Consider the following 14,671-nt stretch of genomic DNA (forward strand, 5'->3'; position numbering starts at 1 on the left):
TTTCCCTTCACGCGGACGTGCTTTTCCGCAGCTCCAGCCTCGCAGATGTGCCTCTACTTTCTTTACAAAGAGGTGACGATGCTAACGAGGACCGGCTGTCCCAACTCTGCTACGTCGCCATGTCGCTGAACCATGCAACGACAAATCCCGTCCAGGCTTCCACGCCCGAGGCGCACACGCGCGGACTGTTCTCATCCGTGAAACGTGCTTGCGCAGAACTCGGAGCTCTGTTCTTGCGGCGCACGATCAAGTCGGACATGTCGGTCTCGTCCACTTTCGTCAGTACCGCCGACCTTTACGTGGGCGGAACCATGCGTGGGCTGCTCGAGCTGAAGAAGGGCGATTCGACCCGACTCGGCAGTCCAACCACTCGCGGATCCGCAGCTGTCGACGGGCTGATCCGCAGCGTTCATACCCATCTCTCGCAACTTGCGACGGACGGAGTGTTCATTTCTTCGTTGTGCGGCTTTCCTGGCGGGCCATACGCTGGGCCGAGAGGTTTCGTGACAAAGGCAAGTCTCGCTCCCTCCTTACGGTGCGCAAGTGACTGACCGAAAGTCCGAAACCGTGCAGCTCCTCCACCGGGCTTTGCATCTTCCTCACTGTCTCTTCCTGACTGCACTAGACTGGAACTTTCTTCTCCCTATGTACATTCTTCCCCTTCGCGACACAGAGCACCTCTCAGCTCTTCCTCCCGCGGCGCCCACAATAGTCCGTGTTACAGGCCAGTCCCCGCCTCGGCGGAACACGCCTACCTCATACTCCACTCCCTCTACTCCTTCATCCCCTTACATCCTTGCTATCGGCGAACTCGTCCCAATCTCGGGGTCGTTTGCCGCAGACGGGCACTCTCTCCCGCACATTCTGATTGGCGGCGCCGCCTCGGACGCAGTTTCTGCAGACCTTCTCCGGCTGATTCAGACTGATCCGCGATATCAGTCTCCCGCTCACGACCTGCGGAACTGCCGCCGGCGCGAAACTTGCGATAGTCCAGCCTCGACGGCGCCGCCCGCAACTTGCGCCATGCCCGAAGATCAGCCTATGGCGCAAACAGCGACAGTGCCGGGCGCCATCCAGGCGCAGGACAAGCAGTTACCAGGCGCTCTATTAGAACCGGAAGAGCATGTTGACAAGACCCCCGAAATCGCCGAGTTGGCCTACCGGAGCGTTTCTATGCAGGAACTGCAGACGGTGCGTACCTCGACTCTCACAGTTCTCACGATGTCATGCTGACCACCTCACACAGTTGCGTTCGCTCAAAATTGCCTACATGTACTCGAACGGCCTTCTCGACGAGTTCTTCACTGCGACCTCCTTTACGACGTCGCCTTTGGCCTCGACCCTGCCTGCAAATGCCGTTCAACCACCTGTTCCAGCATTCTCGCACACACCGACGTCAATCTCCACGCCGCCCACGTCCGCTGAGTCCGGTCTCCCCATCCTCGCGCTCGAAATTAATCCGCTCGATGGCGGACGAGACGGCGTCGTGCACCGAGTTGTTGGCTTTGACAATGCGCCATTGGTCGCTAAGCTCAGCCATGCCGACCGCGTAGAGGAGGCGGAGAACGAGTTGGCCGTCTACCGGACAATCCAGGACGCCTCTCTTGACGGCAAGCTCGTCCCACGGCTGTTTCGTGCTATGCGGGGGTCGCAATACTTGGACTGGACAACGATCGTGTTTGTGATGGAGGACGGAGGGTCCCACCTGCGGTCGTGGACGGACTTGACGGCTGACGAACGGTACGTGCGAAGGTCACTTGCTCACTTCTCCTGCAATCTCACTGGTTTCCTTCCTCACAGACCGCAGCTCTACAACAACTTGCAAGACCTTCACCGTCTCGGCATTTACCACGGCTATATCAAGCCCAGCAACGTCCTCCGCTCATCCGCCGGCCAGCTTCGCTTCATTGACTTTGCCACGGCTTTCGTCCACGAGTGCGAGGGGGATGACTGTTACGAGCTACAACGCTTCCGCGAGATCCTGGAGCTCTAGCAACTTGCCGGGACGCAGCGTCGTCGGGTTCTCCAACGGCGATTCCGTCGTTCCCTTCCTCAACCTCGTCTCCCTCCCGTGCTGTTCCTCTCGTGACGTTGTACATCCACGGATCATCTGCAATGTCTACCGTGCGCGTTCCTTCTCTTCAGCGACGAAGAGGCCTGCGAGGGAAGCGGATCGCTCCTCTGCTCCGCACAGCACGGCGTCTCGCTCGCCGACAGTGTGCCGAAGTCTCTTGCTGGGCTGTCGCAGCTCGCTTTCGTTACCCCTCGCCGCGCTCAGCTTCCTTCAGCCGACCGACCCCACCCCTGCTCACTCCACCAAACACCGACCAGCGAACTCGCCATCCACGGTCTCGGCTGAGTAGAAGACCTTGCGAGTCGACTGAGCGACGTGTACACGGCCGCTTGACCACCACGCCAGCGCCCACGACCCCCCCGCCGTCCGCCGCGACATTCCGCCTCGAGGCGCTAGCGTTCGCAGCGGTTCTTCCCGCGTTGTGGGCAGGCCAGCGCTGTTGTGAGGGACAGGAGGAGTGGTAGAAGTGTTCGCCATGAGCTCGCGACAGCCCGAAGCCTCGACGTCGGCGCACCCCTTCGAGCACCCGGTTGCTCACTCCCCTCTCTCAACATCGCCAACTCGCTACGGCGACCACGATCACCTTGCGGCTCACGCTCATTACGACGGCTCGTCACGGCGGAACCAGCCTGCGCGGGACGGAAGCGGCAGCAGCGGAGCTAGCCCCTCGCGGACGGGCAGTCGGGGCCCTTCACCTGCGCGAGGCGGGTCAGGAGATTCGGACGGCGGCGCGTACCGCAGGAAAGGCAGCGACACTATGTCCTCGAGTCGGCAGAACAGTGGGGAACGAGGACTCGGGCAGATTCAGGAGCATTCGGAAGCGGGTCTGGCTGGACGAGGGGCAGGCGGGCAGGGTCTGGGCAGAGGCGGAGGCTTGCCCGTGCTGAATACGCACATGTTACCCGTCGGTCACGGCCTGCTGTCACCGGCCAGCCCCGCCTACCCTCACCACCCCAACGACTCTCGAGCATCCCTTCTCCCGCGCCAACGTTCCGGCTCGCATTCGTATTCACCTTCGCACGGTCTACCCAGCAGCAGCTCGACCCGAGCAACTCCTTCGCCGACCTTCCCTCCCTCACACTCGAACTCGACCCTCTCCTCGCACTCCCATTCACACTCGCAGTCCGGCCTCCGGTCTCCCATCACGACAAACTTCCCGAACTCGTCATCATCCACCACTCACACGCACCCGACTACCGCGAGCAACAGTCCCCTCATGCACCCTCCTTCTCGACCTTCCTCGTCCGCCTCGCATTCGCAACAATCGCATTCGCGATCCCAGTCGCAGAATCCTTCGGCGGACGGTCACTCTCGTACGAGTGGTAGTCGATCGAGGGGAAACTCGGCGACAAGCGTCGACGGGCGAGAAAGTGAGCGAGGACGGGACGACGGCACGCCTGGCGGGAAAGCCGAGCGGAGAGAGAAGGATCGCTCGCGGAAGGAGAGGATGGCGGCTGCGACGTGCGCAAAATGCGAGTTGCCGATGACAGGCCAGTTTGTGCGAGCGCTGGGAACGGTGTACCACCTCGACTGCTTTCGGTGCATGGTGCGTCCACTCTCTCCTCCTAGCGCAGTCTCTCATATCTGACAGCATAAGCCTCGCAGGACTGCGGCAAGATGGTCGCCGCCAAGTTCTTCCCCATCGATGCGACCGACGGCTCAGGTCGCCAGGTGCCGCTTTGCGAGACCGACTACTTCCGCCGGCTGAACCTGCTGTGCGCGAAGTGCGGCCAAGCGTTGCGCGGTAGCTACATCACGGCTCTCGGTGCGTCTAACCCGTCGTCGTCGAACCCGCATGAGATGGCTGACCAACCTCTTCGCCCGCAGACATGAAGTTCCACGTCGAGCACTTCACCTGCGAAGTCTGCCCGACCGTCTTCGGCCCGCAAGACTCGTACTACGAGCACGACGGCTCGGTTTACTGCCACTTCCACTACTCGACTCGCTTCGCTGTCAAGTGTACTGGCTGCCGAACTGCCATCCTCAAGCAATTCGTCGAGATCAACCGCAACTCGGTCGACGAGCATTGGCATCCAGAGTGTTACATGATTCACAAGGTGCGCTTGCTCGTTGCGCTAGCCCGTTGAACGAGGACTGACGGGCTTGCTCACGCAGTTTTGGAACATCAAACTTGCGCCAGCGCCGAAAGCTGTCGAAGCGCTTCCTCCATCCGACCCATCCGACCATTCTATCGCGACAGTGTCTGACTCGAGCACTTCCGCCCCGCCTCCGCCCGAGTACCTCGCCATCGAAGCCTCCGAGACGCCTGGCTCGCTCAAAGCGCGACAGAAGCACATGGAGGAGCAGGTTTACCGCATCTGGACGATCCTCTCGGCTTTCGAGGAGTCATCGGCCGCGTGCATCTCGGAGATGCTGCGGCACGTCAGCAGCGGGCACTATATGGAGGGCGTCGGGATGGCGGAGAAGTTCGTCTTGCACGTCGAAACGCTCTTTGCGGCGATTGACGACCTCAACGAGGCGTTCCGACGAGCTGGGGCGAAAGGTGCGTACTCGATGCACTATCGCAGCTGCCCTTTGCTGACTCTCATTGGGCCGCAGAACTACAACACGTCCGCGAGGCGCGCATGCTCTGCAAGAAGGTCGTCAACTTCTTCATGCTCCTTTCGCACACGCACGAGACGGGCGCGCGCAAGATGTCAATCACGCAGGACCTGCTCTCCCTCGTCACCGGCCTCGCCCACTATCTCAAGATCCTCATCCGCATCGCGCTCGCTGGCAGCCTCAAGCTTGAGCGGGAGCACGGGAACGTGCAGGCTATCGGGCTCTTCCTCGGGCGGCTGGACCGCCTGGCGAGGGATCCCGAAGCCAACAAGATCTCGGCGACGATGCTGGCGTTGGCGAGGAAGGGCGGCGCTCGGAACGCCTCGTCTGCTCGTGCCGGCCTTGGACCCGCGACATCGACAGCACCCAACCGCAAGGACTCGGATCGATCGGCTGAATCCGCGTCCGGCGACGAGGCGAACGGCGGTTCGCATGTTGCGCCCGTTCTCGCTCGACCTACGTACGGGTACAAGTCTCTCGCCCGCGCTATCGGCACGCTTGTCGGACAAGGCGAGGCGACGACGGATCTGTGCGAAGGATGCCGCCTCACAATCGAGGAAGAATGCGTCCGTCACGGCACCTCGATCCGGTGGCATCTGCCCTGCCTGCGCTGCGCCCAGTGCCATCGGCTAGCGACGAAGGACGACTCGACTGCAAACGCCTCCGCGTTGCTGCCGCTCGCCGACTTCGTCTGGGTACCGGCGGGCGGTGAAGGCGGACAGGGGTCGACGGTCTGCAAGGAGTGCGCGCGGCGGGAACGGGGAGGATCTCTCGAGGGAACGGTCGACGGCTTCGCCCACGTCACGCGACTCGAACAATATGCGTTCCTGCTCTGCGTCGCGCTTAACAAGCTGTACGGCCGCTTGAAGCAGCGAGGAGTGGTACCTGGGACACCTCGTACGCCCGGTCCTACCGCGCTCTTGCTGTGCGTCTCGCTAATGCCTCAATCTGCAGCCGACGGCGAGGAGACGCGGTCGCTCTCCGACGCCTATCGCGACTCGAGCGACATCAAGCGGATGAAGTCCGTCCAGCTCGACCGCAAGCTGTCGGCGACGACAGCCCGCGTCCCTCAGCGGTCCACCGTCATCCAGTCGCCTTCCGGCCGAACGGCTCAGAGCGATGCAACCGACCCGACCTTCCAGCTCTTCCAGGCGAAACCGCCCGTTCCGTCCCGAAAGGATCAGCCGCTTGTCGACCCCGTACGCGGGACAACGATCCCTCGGTCACAAGTGCGCGAGGTTGCGCCCCCTTCCTCCGGTGGTGCTACGCCTACGCCGTCGAATGCCGTGACGCCGACGCCCTCGCCAGGCCTCGCCGGTCCCGCTCCCCTACCGCCATCAGCTACCCTTCCCGCTGCGGTCCAACGACCGCACTTCAACCGCGCGACTACCGCTGTTCGCATCGTCGACGACCCTCCTCCAAAGACGGAGGACGTGCCGAGCGGCGAAGTGCGCGAACGTGAAGGGCTGGGCGGGACGAGCGAGCCGACTAAGGATGAGGAAGGCCTCACGCTTGCCGACCTGCCGAAGGCGCTCGAGGCTGAGCAGAAACGCGCAGCTGCACCCGACTATCAGGCCGGGCGATCTCCCCTCAGTGACCCTCGCGAACAAAGTCGACCTTACGCGAGTCCCGCCAACAACGGTCCGAAGCTTCTCTCCGAGCTGTCGGCGCTCGAGTACTTCATCGTCAAGCACGTCTCAGCCGTCCTCTTGTCGAGCGAGACGAGCGCTCTCTGCGATGTTGCGCCCCTCGACGACTTGCTGGACATCATCGACGCTCGGAAGAACACCTTTTGGGGAAAGCTCTTCAAGGCGGGCGGCGAGAAGAAGAAGGTGCCCAAGAAAGGTGCGTCCAATGGACTGCTGTCAGAGTGATGCGTTGACACCGCGTTGCTTCGGCAGGCGTCTTCGGCATTCCCCTCGAGGTCCTCGTCGAGCGCAACGGCGCCGACTCGATGCACGGCGCCGGACCAGGTTCTCTCCGCGTCCCGAGCTTTGTCGACGACGTCATCTCGGCGATGAAGCAAATGGGCGAGTCTCCCTATCATTGGTGTAGTCCCGCCAACAGAGCTAACCGTACCCTCTCCCTCTCAGACATGTCGATCGAGGGCATCTTCCGCAAGAACGGCAACATCCGTCGCCTCAAAGACCTCACAGAAGCGCTCGATCGCGACGCCAGCTCGGTCAACCTCTCGGACGACAACCCCGTCCAGCTCGCCGCGCTCCTCAAGAAGTTTCTTCGCGACCTGCCCGACCCCTTGATGACCTTCAAGCTCTTCCACCTTTTTATCGCCGCGCAACGTGTGTCGCAGTCCCCCGCTTGCGTTGAGCTGCTTTGCTAACCCCCTCTCGCTCGGACAGGCGTCGATGACCCGGAGGCACGCAAGAAAGCGCTGCACTACTGCTGTTGTATGATGCCGAAGGCTCACCGCGACACGATGGAGGTCGTATTCGTCTTCCTCAAATGGGTCGCCTCGTTCTCGCACGTCGACGAAGAGACCGGCTCGAAGATGGACCTCCAGAACCTCGCGACCGTCATCAGCCCGAACATCCTCTACGCCAAGGGCAAGGATCCGGCTCGCGACGAGAGCTTCTCGGCCGCAAGAGTGGTGCATGAGCTGCTCGAAATGCAGGACGAGTTCTGGGAGGTGCGCCAGGACGATGCCCCTCATTCCTTTGCGCTGGGGCTGACCCTCGCTTCGCAGGTTCCCGCCGAGTGCCTGTCCATCCTGAACGACCAAGAGCTCTTCTCGAACCCGTCGCAACTTACGTCGAAGGAGATCCTCGCTCGCGCCGAGAACCACATCCGCCTGAACGGCCGGGCCACGCACTGGAAGGTCTCGAGGGGAGAAGCAAGTCCGCCGCGGCGACCAGGCTTGCAGGGTCAGTCTCGCCTCTTTGCGTCTCTCTTTCCCGCTGATAGGCTGACAAGTCAACGTATGTAGAGGCTTGGTCGGCGCCAGCGGTTCCTGGTGGAGGAGGCGGCAGCCGTCCGATCTCGACCTACGCCTCGCCTTCGCCTTTCCGATCGCCCGAACGGCCTACCTCGTATTCGAATCAGCCTTCGAGCGGCGGCGGCGGCGGACCCAATGCGAATGGCGCTCCGCAGCCATGGTCGACCGGTTCCCCCCCTTGGCCACCTGCACCACCGCCCGAGGACCGCTTCGAGGCACCTTACCGCCGTGGCACCGAAGCGACCGGCTCGTCGTCGTCCTTGCACCGGCAGGCGTACTCAGAGTCGGGCCAGCCACCCTTCCCCTCCCACCCGATGCCGCACACCTCGTCTTCCCACCCTTACCAACGCGCAGCCGGACGATGACGCGGATTGCCTCGCACCTTTCGGCGCTGTTCGCACTTCACGCCGAACCGCCTGCCCTCTCTGGCCCAGCTCGATCCGACGTCTCTTCGCGCCTCACTACGTCTCCCTCGTATCACCGCACATCTCGATAGCCCATACCCTCTCATCCTTCGTTTTCTCCCTCTCTCTAGGTATATCAGCATTCGACAGGCTAGCCCTGACCACCAACGATACCCGGATCTGTCTCTTTTAGCACTCGTTCCCTACCTCCCCTCGCTCGATTCCCTCGATTCTTTATTGCAAGGAGCAACTCGGTCTTCAGCGTAGCTCCGTGTTGGTCTCCATCGCTCAAGCAGTGTCAAGTAGCGAGATGTGAAATGCTCTTCAAGGGTTCGTCGTCGAGGGGAAGGAGTTGCGTCTCCCCTCGTCCTCACGCTCGCTCATCGTGCTTTGCTCCGCCATGCCGTCATTCTAGTCTGATTTCCTTTTACTGAACGCGCCTGCCTACGCTACAGTCATCTCGCAATCCGTGAGTTGCTCCTCATCTCTTTTGACGTCCGTCACCAGCTCGCCCGTCTCCCAGGGCTCAGACGTGATCAGACAGCCCCCTTTGGAGGTCCACAGAGCGCCGCTGATCATCACAATTGCAGACAAGCGGCCAACGACGCTTCGCCCCTTCCTTCGCATCCTTGCATTCGCTTCACCCTCGCCGCTCCAGCCGGTCCTCTGAAGGATGAAGTTCGGCCGCTACCTCGCCGCCCATCAAATTGACGAGTGGAAGAGGGCCTATATCGACTACAGGAAGTTGAAGAAGCAGATTGGGAGGGCGGAGGAGGAACTGTTTGATATCGACTCGGGCGGTACAGGCGGGACGGGAGAGGCTGGGCAAGACGTGAGGGAGACGGCGCAGGATGACGAGCGGCAAGCGGGAAGCGCTCGCCGTATGCAGCGCCTGACAAGCTCGTCGGCAGCTCCCGAAGCCATCGAGCAGGACGGAGGTGAGGCAGCGACCGGGCGCGATCTCGAGCGCGGGTCGAGTGGGAACGACGAGGATGACGAAACAACGTCGCCATCGTCGCATGCCAAGCCCTCCCGTACGTCCACGTCACGAGCCGGCAAGTCTCGCCAGCCGCAACCTACCGCCTCAACCCCTCCTCATTCGCCTGGTCTTTCCTCATCCTCGCACGAACACGTCTCCGACACGACCCAGAACACCGACCGACCGCTCGTCACCCGCAAAGAGTCGAGCAAGTCCGGCATCAGCTTGAAGCAGCAGACGTCTGAGCAGCCTCTCACGCAGCGCTTGAGCCGACGCTTCTCCACGTCAAAGCCCGCCCAGGGATCCCGCGGTCAGGATGGACGGTGGCGAGAGGGGCTCAGGTCGAACATGGAGCTGTCCGAGGTCTACGAGCGGATCGCGCCGCAGTGTCGGCGCTTCTTTACCCTCCTCGACCGCGAACTGGAGCGCGTCACGTCTTTCTACGCCGACCGCGAGACGGAGGCGACGAAGCGGTTCGAGCAGCTTGATGCGCAGTGGAAGGAGCTTGCGAGTAAGTCGCGCAGTCGCTCTCTTCCATGCTTGATTGACGTTCTCCCCTGCCCAGTTCACAAGAAGGAGTTCCAGGCGTTCCGCGAACGCGAGCTGCATCCGCCTCATTTTGTCTCGTCCATCTTACCGAAACGCGCACATCTCCCCAATGTCCCCGGCTCCCACCTTGTCCGCCGAACTCTCGCACACCGTCGCCGCCAACTCGCCGATGCCGCACATATGGGCAACGGCGAGCACCCTGAGCGAAGGCTGTCGGGCGAGTCGGAGGACTCGCCTGAGCGCGGCCGGGACGAACATGCTGGCGACGCGGACGACGAAGGGACGGCTCGCGAGCAGGTCTTCAAGCAGGTCCGACCCGAAGATTACACCAATGCTCGGAGCAAGCTTAAGCTTGCGAGTGAGTACTGCTTTCATTCTCGGCTGTCCGCTCGACCTTATCCGCTGACCTTGTTCTCCTCGCAGCCTTCGAATACTATCGTTATCTCGGCATGCTCAAGTCGTATCGCGTCCTCAATCGAACCGGTTTCGCCAAGGCGCTGAAGAAGTACGAGAAGGCGACGCGGATTCCGTGTGCGGTCAAGTACTCGGAGAAGGTCGAGAAGGCCAATTTCGTTGCTTCGACCAAGCTGGACGACTTGATCCGCGAGACGGAGAACGCGTTCGCCAACGTCTTCGAGCGCGGTGACCGGAAGAAGGCGCTCGAGCGGCTGCGCGACTTCGGCGAGAAGAAACGCCATCATTTCTCGACTTGGCGCGCTGGCATGTATATGGGTGCTGGTCTGCCCCTCATGATCGAAGGACTCGTCCTCAGTGCGTCCCATCCTTTTCTAGTCTTCGCCAGCTATATCGCAGGCTGACAATGGACCTACAGCCTACAAGGCGTCGACTCGCCGCGAGATCCCGTACTGGCCCGCCCTTCTGCAGCTCTTCGGCGCATGTTACCTCCCGGTCTTCTTCTCTCTAGCCTTCTTCCTCAACCTCGCAACCTGGAGCTACGCTCGTATCAAGTGCGTACGCCTCTGTTGCGCTGTATGCTGAGCTGACCTTCGACTATTGGCGCAGCTACGTCCTCATCTTCGAGCTCGACGTCCGGACGAAGCTGGACTACCACCAGTACCTCGAGGTGCGCACATCGACCTTCAAGTCCCTCGAGCGCTTGCTAACGTACCGTCCGCGCAGCTCCCCGCCGTCCTCTATTTCACCCTCTCCCTCTTCTTTTGGGCGGCCTGGAACAACTTCTGGCCGGATCAGATCGCACCGTCCGCCTACCCTCTCGCCTGGATCGTTCTCATGCTCCTCATCATGCTCAACCCCTTCCCCATCCTCCACCCCGCCGCCCGTTGGTGGCTCCTCCGATCCTTCTGCCGCATGATCACCTCCGGCCTCGTCGCAGTCGAGTTCCGTGACTTCTTCCTCGGCGACGAGTTCAACAGCATCTACTACTCGGTCTACAACCTCGGCTTCCTCTACTGCACGTACAATCACGGCTGGGCGCCGAACGTCCAGGAGACGTGCTCGACCAACAAGACGTGGACGTCGGCCGTTCTCGCAAGTCTGCCGCCGCTCTGGCGTCTCGGACAGAGCATCCGCCGTTACGTCGACTCGGACGGCATGTACCTGCACCTGCTCAACGCCGGCAAGTACTCGATGACGATCCTGTACTTCTTCTTCTACTTCTCCTGGCGAATTATCACGAAGGAAGGCAAAGACGTTCCCTGGCGCTTCGCCCTCTTCATCCTCTTCGCCTCGGCCAACTCGATCTATACCTCGTCGGTGCGTCTTCCTTCGCTTCCTAGCTCGCTCACATGCCACTGACCGACGAGAGAACCGCAGTGGGACCTCCTGATGGACTGGTCACTCGGTCACCGCAACACGAAGAAGCGCGAGCACTACCTTCTGCGCAACGAGCTCGCCTTCTTCAAGGACACGCCCTGGGTCTACTTCCTCGTCTGCATCGCCAACGTCCTCCTCCGCTTCACCTGGGTCATCTACCTCTCGCCGCGCCCCTCGCCTCCCGTCCAGTCATACATCATCGCCCTCACCGAAGCCGGCCGCCGGATCATGTGGAACACCTTTCGTGTCGAAGCCGAGCACATCGGCAACCGTGACGGTTTCCGCGTTACGAGGGAGGTCGGGCTCCCGTACGTCACGGCGTCGTCGCCGGAAGCGAGCGGCGGCCTTGTCGACAACGGCACATCAGACGAGGACGAGCACCTCACGCATCGCCAGCGCTTCTTCAAGTTCTTCCACACGCTTCACGCCAGCGTCGCCAAGAACTTCCAGCCTGTCATCGATGTGCTCACGTCGCCACCTATACTCCCTCTCGGCCGCCGCATCGACGACGCCGAGCGAGAAACGCGCGAGGTCGAGGACGAGGGGCGCAGAAACGACTTCGAGAAGAAGCGCACACATCAGCGTCGTATGGCCGCGCGCAAGCGCAAGAGACGAGGCACTCTCGGTCCTGATGACGAGAGCAGCAGTCCCTCGCCGTCTGACGACGATGACTTGCGGGAGGAAGGCGAACAACGAGGCGAGCAGGGGCGCCCCTCCGGTTCGCGCGCCAGCCTGCGACCCGGCACCAACGTCGCAGAGGAGGACGCCGCGGAGGGAGCTCACGTGGCCAGGATGGATCAGAAGGAACGGACGACACATGGGCCGAAGCACGACGCGCGGGAGTTGCGGCAGGACGAGAGCGACCACAATCAGGAGGACGACGATATCGCGCTCGAGGAGGGTATGCGGGATGTCGAGCAGATGAACAAGATCGCGGACGGCGGTATGAAAGGATAGACTCGATATCATCTCTTGAGGGTTACTTACCGGTGTTGTAGCTGTGTTTCTCTCTTCGCACTTGCATCTCGAGACGGTTAGTCGTTCATTGCGCGAGTCTACGGTTGCGACGCGCTCAGAAGGAGTCCATGTCGCCGGGTCCGTCGAGGTCGGCGTCCGAGTCGCCCTCCTCGATCTCCTTGGCCTGCGAGCGAGGAAGTCAGGTAGGTAAAGCGTAAAGCTCCGAGGGAGCCGACGCACCAACTCGCGCTCACGCTCGCGCGCCTCCTTCGCCGATGCCAACTCCTTCGAGTGCGCATTCATTGGGTACCGCATGGACTGGGAGGAGGGCATGTCAGCCAGAGCTCGTCAAGGAGGGGAAAAGACGAAGCGCACCTTGACACTCTGGTTGTACAGGTCGAGCAGGAAGCCGATCCTCCTGTCGAACTCGCGCATCGGCTCGCCCGTCGAGTAGATGTCTCCCGTCTCCCGACTCGTCATCTCGCCCTTCTCGTGATCGACCTTGGCAACGACGACGCCGTCGCGAATCGCCTTGGCAACGATGTACTCGGCATCCTCCTCCGAGTCGAGCGCAAGCTTGGTCGAGATGTCGCGAAGAGAGATGCGGGAGTAGGCGAGCGAGATGGTGCGGAGGGCGGTCTTGATGACGTTGTGGCGGAGGCGGTGGACGAGCGAGAGGGTGCGGTCGGCGGTGAAGACGGCGGTGTGCTGCGACAAGGCGGTGTTGAAAGCCTGAATGTCGCCCACTCGGACCGCTGCAAGCGAGAGTCGTCAATTTTTGTTTCAGTCCAGCAGGCATCGCGAAGGCTCACCCTGCGTAATCTCGAGGTACGGCCGCAGAGCGTTCTTCAGCACGACCTCGCGGAAGATCTTCCTTTCGGGGATGTCGCCCATCAGGAGCGTGACGAGGACATGAAGCTTGTAGGCGTGCTGGAAGAAGCCGGGCGCGGCGCGAAGATCGGACGGCGCGCGACGGATCGCTTGTTCGAGCGAGGTGTGCGCGGTGGTGTAGTTGAGCTGGATCGCGCGGATGCGGCCTGCACAAGGGCGAAGTCAGCCTTGCTGTTGATCAGCTGGTGAAGCCTCGACCCGCACGCACCCAGGTAGTAGTACCACCTTGCGAGCTGACTGTTCTGCGCGCTGCCTTCGGGGAATTGCGTCTTGCTGACGAGCTTGTCCGCCTGCTCGTAGAGACCGTGCTCCAGGTAGTTGCGGAGGAGAAGAGGGAGGAGCGTTGCTTGGAGGTCGACGTCATGGCGGAGAGAGGCGGTGCGGTGAGCGGCGAGAAGAGTGCTACAGTGAGTAAAATCCATCAGTACTCCTGGAGGAAAAGCGGGCAGAGGCGAATATGCTTACGGTCGAAGAGCTCCGGTGTCGTCGCCCGAGACTTCATGCAGACGGACCCAGTAAAAGAAGAATTTGGACAGGAGCTGGTCGAGCGTTCGGCGGTTGAGCTGGCCGAAGAACTCGAGGCAATTGGTTGCGAGAGCCTTGCCCTGCGGAGCGTGACCGAGCAATTGGCTGCCGGTCAGCGACGCAACGGGTCGAAGATCGAGCTGGTAACGCACCTCCTCGTACTTCTTCTGGTCGAGCAGGCTGATCACCACGAGCAGGCAGACGAACGCGTCGCCCTCTGGCAACTCGCTCGCAACTTCCTTCAACTCCTCGTGCTGTCCAGCCTTCTTGACCTTCTTCGCGACCTCCTTCAGCGCCGAACCCTCCTTTCCGTCCTTCTTGTCCGTTTCTCCCTGCTTCTCCGCCGAGTCCACGTCCATCGAGGCGTCTCCTTTCGAAGTCGACGAGGCAGGCGCATCCTTAGGAGGCGCGGGAGGGTCACCGAGCGCTTGGATGAGTTGCGCTTTACGATCTGAACCTGCAGGCGGTGAGCACGCGCACAGCAAGGCGCAGTAGCCGGTAGAGAGGAAGGCTTGCGTCAGCCTAGTCTTTGAGAGGGGGTCGAAGGCCACGAGAGCGGGTGCGCACCATCTTTGAAGACATGTCCGCTCCTGATGACCTCTGCAAGCACCTCGCCGTCCTTCCCAAACTTCTTGCGGACCTCTGGCAGTGACCTCAACGCGCGGGTGGTGAAGCGAGGTTCGAGCAGCGAGACGGCCTGGTGGAGTAGCGAGAGGTTGTGGGTGACATCTGTGGCACATGACAAGTGCTCGCATAGTCAGCAAACGTCCTTCCGTCGCTGTCAAAGGCTGGAGTGGCCACTCACTCGCGGCGAGGATGGTGTACTCGCTCGCAGGCGGCGTAGCGGGCTCGTTCGAGTCGCTTTTAGCAGCTGATGCGGGTTCTGTGGACGCCATGGTAGCACTGGGCAAGTCAAAGCGGTCCCTCGTGCAAGTCGACGAGGCGTTGCTCCTCCAACCCTCGCCGTCATCTCTTCCCGCTCG

At 61.6% G+C, this 14,671-nt stretch overlaps 4 protein-coding genes across 4 annotated transcripts; 3 read left to right on the forward strand and 1 right to left on the reverse strand.

Moving 5' to 3' along the window:
• Positions 1 to 645: 645 nt before the first annotated feature.
• RHTO_00716 (protein kinase) lies at positions 646 to 1,993 on the forward strand (the record flags this gene model as incomplete). Its single annotated transcript, XM_016414400.1, has 3 exons — positions 646 to 1,191; positions 1,247 to 1,740; positions 1,801 to 1,993. The coding sequence occupies 3 exons, from the start codon at positions 646 to 648 to the stop codon at positions 1,991 to 1,993; spliced, it is 1,233 nt and encodes a 410-aa protein (XP_016273556.1).
• Positions 1,994 to 2,549: 556 nt separating this feature from the next.
• RHTO_00717 (Rho GTPase-activating protein) lies at positions 2,550 to 7,954 on the forward strand (the record flags this gene model as incomplete). The annotated part of the gene is made up of 11 exons (XM_016414401.1): positions 2,550 to 3,620; positions 3,680 to 3,839; positions 3,902 to 4,131; positions 4,190 to 4,577; positions 4,634 to 5,533; positions 5,591 to 6,481; positions 6,538 to 6,666; positions 6,730 to 6,936; positions 6,997 to 7,283; positions 7,341 to 7,518; positions 7,581 to 7,954. 11 exons carry the CDS (start codon positions 2,550 to 2,552, stop codon positions 7,952 to 7,954), a joined length of 4,815 nt encoding a protein of 1,604 aa, XP_016273557.1.
• Positions 7,955 to 8,666: 712 nt separating this feature from the next.
• RHTO_00718 (SPX and EXS domain containing protein) lies at positions 8,667 to 12,272 on the forward strand (the record flags this gene model as incomplete). Its single annotated transcript, XM_016414402.1, has 7 exons — positions 8,667 to 9,483; positions 9,538 to 9,879; positions 9,945 to 10,292; positions 10,354 to 10,489; positions 10,545 to 10,605; positions 10,662 to 11,255; positions 11,316 to 12,272. The coding sequence occupies 7 exons, from the start codon at positions 8,667 to 8,669 to the stop codon at positions 12,270 to 12,272; spliced, it is 3,255 nt and encodes a 1,084-aa protein (XP_016273558.1).
• Positions 12,273 to 12,387: 115 nt separating this feature from the next.
• RHTO_00719 (26S proteasome non-atpase regulatory subunit 3) lies at positions 12,388 to 14,584 on the reverse strand (the record flags this gene model as incomplete). The annotated part of the gene is made up of 9 exons (XM_016414403.1): positions 12,388 to 12,456; positions 12,513 to 12,590; positions 12,648 to 13,027; positions 13,085 to 13,309; positions 13,372 to 13,565; positions 13,629 to 13,768; positions 13,841 to 14,145; positions 14,256 to 14,417; positions 14,494 to 14,584. The coding sequence occupies 9 exons, from the start codon at positions 14,582 to 14,584 to the stop codon at positions 12,388 to 12,390; spliced, it is 1,644 nt and encodes a 547-aa protein (XP_016273559.1).
• Positions 14,585 to 14,671: the final 87 nt, after the last annotated feature.

The sequence above is a fragment of the Rhodotorula toruloides genome, assembly GCF_000320785.1.
Source record: "Rhodotorula toruloides NP11 unplaced genomic scaffold Scaffold10, whole genome shotgun sequence".
NCBI classification, from domain to species: Eukaryota; Fungi; Basidiomycota; class Microbotryomycetes; order Sporidiobolales; family Sporidiobolaceae; genus Rhodotorula; species Rhodotorula toruloides.